Source organism: Oncorhynchus nerka, linkage group LG25 (assembly GCF_034236695.1).
Source record: "Oncorhynchus nerka isolate Pitt River linkage group LG25, Oner_Uvic_2.0, whole genome shotgun sequence".
NCBI lineage: Eukaryota > Metazoa > Chordata > Actinopteri > Salmoniformes > Salmonidae > Oncorhynchus > Oncorhynchus nerka.
Window position 1 is genome coordinate 19,416,953 of NC_088420.1, and position 6,097 is coordinate 19,423,049.

Below are 6,097 nucleotides of genomic sequence, written 5' to 3' on the forward strand. Positions count from 1 at the left end.
TGAGCAGCTCCATTCACAGGAGACAAATCGGATTGTGTCTAATAACAGCAGTGGAAAATGATCTTCTATAACATCTGCGTGTAGAAACAATATGTTGATTTAGTATGGCCTATGGGACAGGTATTTAAAGGAATAGTTCAAGATTTTGGCAATGAAGCTACTTCTCCAGAGTCAGATGAACTGGTGGATACCATTTTTATGTCTCTGCGTCCAGTATGAAGGAAGTTAAATGTAGTTTCGCAAACTAATACAAACTAGCATTAGCACAATGACTAGACATCTACAGGAACAGTTTAGCATGCTGGGGAAGTATACAGCCTTATTCTAAAATGTATTAAGTCATTTCTTTCCCTCATCAATCTACACACAATACCCCATAATGACAAAGCGAAAACAGGTTTTTAGAAATGTTTTGCACATTTATTAAAAATAAAAACATAAATACCTTATTTACATAAGTATTGAGCAGGGTGCCTGTGGATCAGTTGTTGTGGGGGGTTAAGTGCCTTGCTTTAGCACAAAGGTAGGCAATGGCAGCAGGAACTGTATATCCCCTTACAGTGACAACACAGATATACACCAGTGAGGCTGATTGAGGGTAATTTGATATCTGATGTTTCTGTAGTAGTAATGGGATTCTGGCAAATCAAGCACTTTTACATGTGAGTGTGCCTTTCCTGTGTCAATCAGTTGTTGTGTGACCTTGAATCCACTGACAGTCATTTTATGTATGTTTTCATGAAACTAATTATAAAAACACATAAAAACCATACTCATTGTGACAGTTTAGCAGACAGCGACATATAGGAGCAATGTGGGTTAAGTACCTTGCTCAAGGACACATTGACAGATTTGTCACCCAGTCGGTTTGGGTTTGTTTACTTTTTAGTTACTGGCCCAACATCTTTTCTCCATTAGTTTTTTTCTTTGTCTGACTTTCACCACACTTTTTATTTAAATGTTGTTGTTTTTTTATATATTAAAACATACAATCTACCTTCAGTGAAGTTGCTCAACATTTACATTACATTGTCATCTAACAGACTCCCATCCAGAGCAACCCACAGAAGCAACCAGGGTCAACGCCCTGCCCAGGAGCATGTCGACAGGTCTCTCACCAGGTCAAAACGGGGACCCAAACCAGTGACCTATTGGCCACTGGCCCAAGCTCCCAACCGCCAGGCCACCAACCCTCCAAGATCGCCTCACACTCCTGCCGAAAAATCATAATCTTGAATCGTTTTATATATCAACTCATACACCCTGTGCCATGGCATCGGTACACCAAAAATCTGTTCCCAGCTAATCTGTATAGCACAGCAGTCAACATCCTGGTCCTCAAATGAAACTGGTATACTTTCCTATTTATGGTATTTTTATTCCTCCAACAGTTTTGATCATTTATATTGGGCAGACAGACCAGTTCGCCACATCGTCACGCGGCCACCTGTCTTTTATCAACCAGCACATTTGAGTTCTACCATAATATTTGTTGTAATATTTGTTATATATTTTCAGGGGGATGACATTGGAATTATAACTAGCTCTGCACCACACTTCTTAGATAAAGTCCAAATAATGTTATGGGACACTTAATAGTGACTTGTTTTACTGTATAAAATGCAAAATAAATAGAATAGGGAAGAAAACAAGCACTGACCAACCCCCACGCCTCGATCCAAAGGTTTGCTATGACATCAAACCACAATGCACCGCACTGTTTGCAGTTTATCCGCCTTTTCCATGGTAATATGAATGGTACGTCCCCTTATTCAAATAAAATACTGGAAAAACGTCATTTCTGTCCAATCTCCGCGCTCTGAAGTGACACAATGGAACCTACGAGGATAGAAAAGATGGAGGCAGCGCGCGAGCGCACGCATAGAAACTTCTACCTCTCTAGCTGGAGGCTGGTCATCTATTGTTTCTTATTCATTGTTTCTTATTAAGGAAAAACAAAAAAAGGACATCACTAATGAAGGAAAATAAGTTCAATACACTGAACGTGGACAAGGGTAGGAAAACTTTAAACGCGTATTTGATTTGATTGTGCGCAAATTACGCATCGTTTTCTCTTCAACAACTGAGCTGTTATGGGAACCCCTCTTTCTGTTGTGAGGGTTTGCTGAATTTTTACAGCTGCTGTCGTCTAAGATTTAAAAAAATAATAATAATAATATGATGAAGAAGGACATGATTTTAAACCTGGCAACTTCCACAAATTTAAAGCCCAATCTCCGCGACACCGAGAGCATCCTCTCCCCGGACCTTGGCCTGCTGAAACTGGCCTCCCCGGAGCTAGAGAGACTCATCATTCAGTCCAACGGAATGGTCACAACAACACAGACCTCTCAGTTCCTCTACCCCAAGTCGGTAACCGACGAACAGGAGTTTGCAGAGGGATTCGTCAAGGCTCTCGAGGATTTACACAAACAGAACCAGCTGAACGGCGGAACGTGCGCTCAAACGAACAGTATGGACTTAAGCACCAACGTTGCTCCTGTCACCATACACCTGGACCTACCCGTCTATACGAACTTGAACAGTTACGGCAATGGGCCTTTGGGCACCACTGTCAATTACTCCACAGACACTGTCCCCTTCCCACCACCTCCCTCTCATCATTTAGGCTCCACACAACAGCAAGCGCATTCCCGGCTGCAATCCTTGAAGGATGAGCCGCAGACAGTCCCTGACGTGCACAGCTTCGGCGACAGTCCGCCACTGTCGCCTATCAACATGGACACGCAGGAGCGCATTAAAGCCGAGAGGAAAAAGCTGCGGAATAGAATTGCTGCGTCCAAGTGTAGAAAGAGGAAACTGGAGAGGATATCCAGACTCGAGGACAAAGTTAAGAACCTAAAAACTCAAAACACTGACCTAGCCTCAACGGCAAATGTACTCCGGGAACAAGTGGCTCAGCTAAAACAAAAGGTTTTGAATCATGTGAACAGCGGATGCCAGTTATCACCACATCAAGTTCAAGTGTACTAGTAGCAGGATGACATTTGTCAACCAGCATAAATAAGCTCATTAACCTTTTTTTGTTGGCTCTCAAATATTTCCACTATGTGCATGGAGCCAACGACGTTACAGACTGAAAGGACTTCACTAATGTACGTTTTTGTATACTGTTTACACATTATTTCTCATGGGTGTACTTTACATAGACAGTCCCAAGACTTGACCAAACCAGCATACCGTCATTGTATTACTATATCATAGCCTTATACTGAAAGTAAAAAGTATTTGCATGTTTATTGACAAACTCGGAATGTTACCTAACAGGGTTGGGCACATGCCATTTCTTATGCATTTTAACGTTTTTAAGCAAGAATTTATGAACAGATTACATGTACATTTTATATTCAATGCTCCACAGTGTCTTATTTCAGTGTTTTCTTATATTAATGTGAAGCCGTCATCTTTTGTTGCACTGAATAGTTTATTTCACATTCCTATTTTTACTTGGATTCTGATATCAAATAAACTTTGCTTGATAATACAAGTCACATGTTTTGCTGTCTGTTGTGTTAATTTTCTGATAAATTTTGATGCAACAACAGAGCAAGATCCTGTACCCAATGTCTCCACTGTAGGCCTTTATACCAGTTGCGTTTGCACAATAGACTAAATTAATGGGTGGGGCACAGTAAGGTATTGCTCAATACATATTTGGGAATTCCAATAAGTTAAAACTTGTGTCCAACCCAAAATTAAAATCCAATGATGTACCTACATTTGTAGCTTATTCAAATCATAAATGATTTCATATGAATGAAAACATGTTTTTTTTTGTACAACAGTTTGTTTATGGAGTTGCACAACACATACAGTACCAGTCAATAGTTTGGACACACATTTTTCTTTATTTTTACTATTTTCTACATTGTAGAATAATAGTGAAGACATAACTATGACATAACACATATGGAATCATGTAGTAACTAAAAAAAGTGTTAAATCAAAATATATTTTATATTTGAGATTCTTGCCACCCTTTGCCTTGATGCCAGCTTTGCTTACTTGGCATTCTCTCAACCAGCTTCATGAAGTAGTCACCTGGAATGCATTTCAATTTACAGGTGTCCCTTGTAAAAAAAAAAAATAATTGTGGAATTGATTTCCTTCTTAATGTGAGTCAATCAGTTGTGTTGTGACAAGGTAAGGGTGGAAGCACTATTTGGTAAAAGACCAAGTCCATATTATGGCAAGAACAGCTCAAATAAGCAAATAGAAATTACAGTCCACCAATACTTTAAGACATGAAGATCAGTCAATTTGGAAAATGTCAAAAACTTTGAACGTTTTTTCAAGTGCATTCGCAAAAACCATAAAGCGCTATGATGAAACTGGCACTCATGAGGACCGTCATAGGAAAGGAAGACCTAGAGTTACCTCTGCTACAGAGGATAGATTTATTAGAGTTACCAGCCTCAGAAATTGCAGCCCAAATAAATGCTTCACAGAGTTCAAGTAACATCAACATCAACTGTTATCTCAACATCATCTGTTCAGAGGAGACTGCGTGAATCAGGCCTTCATTGTCGAATTGCTGCAAAGAAACCACTACTAAAGAACACCAATAAGAAGAAGAGACTTGCTTGGGCCAAGAAACAAGAACAGTAGACATTTTTATTAAACTAGGCAAGTCAGTTAACAACAAATTACAATGACGTCCTACCCCAGCCAAACCCTAACCTGGACAACGCTGGGCCAATTATGCACCGCCCTCTTGGACTCCCAATCACGGCCGGTTGTGATACAGCCTGGAATTGAACCAGGGCCTGTAGTGATGCCTCTATCCCCGAGATGCAGTGCCTTAGACCTGCATCAGATGACCTGGCCTCCGCAATCACCTGATCTCAACCCAATTGAGATGGTCTGGGCTGAGTTGGACCGCAGAGTGAAGGAAAAGCAGCCAACAAGTGCTCAGCATATGTGGGAACTCCTTCAAGACTGTTGGAAAAGCATTCCAGGTGAAGCTGGTTGAGAGAATGGCAAAATTGTGTAAAGCTGTCATCAAGGCAAAGGGTGGCTACTTTGAAGAATATAAAATATAAAAATATATTTAGATTTGTTTAACACTTTTTTGGCTACTACATGATTCCACATGTTATTTCATAGTTTTGATGTCTTCACTATTATTCTACAATGTAGAAATAGTACAAATAAAGAAAAGCACCTTCTATGAGTAGCTGTGTCCAAACTTTTGACTGGTTCTGTATGCCAATGGCACACTTTTCCACTAATTTATGTGAATTTTAAAAGTTGGTATTTTAGCCAACATTATTGGGTCTTTGCTGACTCAGTAGTGTAAATTGTTTGATAACATGCTTTGTTATTCTTATTCCTGGCATCGCATCCGGAGAATGCATTCCATCGTGAAATTGTAGCATTTACCATCAACATATTGGATCCAAATCTGTCCATTCATCACAGGAATTCTGTTGACTGTGATGTCAGTCAGTAACATTTGTATTATCATGGGGTCTTGTGCCCTCTACTGGTATAATATGATTGCATGAATTCTGAGTATAGGAATTCAACACAATTAATTGTATCAACACAATTCTTTGCTCTGATGTCTTAAGTTCAACTGAGTGCTGGCTATGCTGCCTTATCAGGCTATTTGGTAAGTCTACATATTATAATTAAGTCCAAAACATGAAAAACAAGACTACTTTGTACAGTATAAAAGCGTTTGCATAGGACCAAGTTGTGGTAGCACAGATCGTTGTCCCCCCCATTTAAATCAAGCCTGGATGCTTCATGGATAATTTTATGACAAGTGTAGACACCATAGTATAGACAGCCAGACACTTATGAGATAGTAGCTATCAGAAGGTCCGAGTTTGCTATGAATGCAGCATCAGAGACCACTCTATAGATAGTATAGGGTAGCGTAGGCGCCTATGAGCCAGACACCTATGAGATAGTGAATAGCAGATGGTCTCAACGTGCTTCAAATGCAGCATCATAGACAGGGGCTATACAATATGTGATGTTTCGGCGAGTGGCAGGCTCCTGGAAGCAATGTTACGAGCCAAATGAGATGGTGCAACTGCTGTTTGTGTCTTCTGTGTTTGTATATGAG

The 6,097-nt window shown here is 40.0% G+C and overlaps 1 protein-coding gene across 1 annotated transcript; it reads left to right on the forward strand.

The window, feature by feature from the left end:
- The first annotated feature begins 1,033 nt into the window (after nt 1–1,033).
- On the forward strand, nt 1,034–3,512 carry LOC115109145 (transcription factor JunD-like). The gene has a single exon (XM_029633767.2). The coding sequence runs from the start codon at nt 2,179–2,181 to the stop codon at nt 2,992–2,994; it is 816 nt and encodes a 271-aa protein (XP_029489627.1). The 5' UTR covers nt 1,034–2,178; the 3' UTR covers nt 2,995–3,512.
- Nucleotides 3,513–6,097: the final 2,585 nt, after the last annotated feature.

What these genes read in the sequence shown, in the direction of transcription:
- LOC115109145 (XM_029633767.2), top strand. Translation starts at nt 2,179, where the DNA reads ATGATGAAGAAGGACATGATTTTAAACCTGGCAACTTCCACAAATTTA.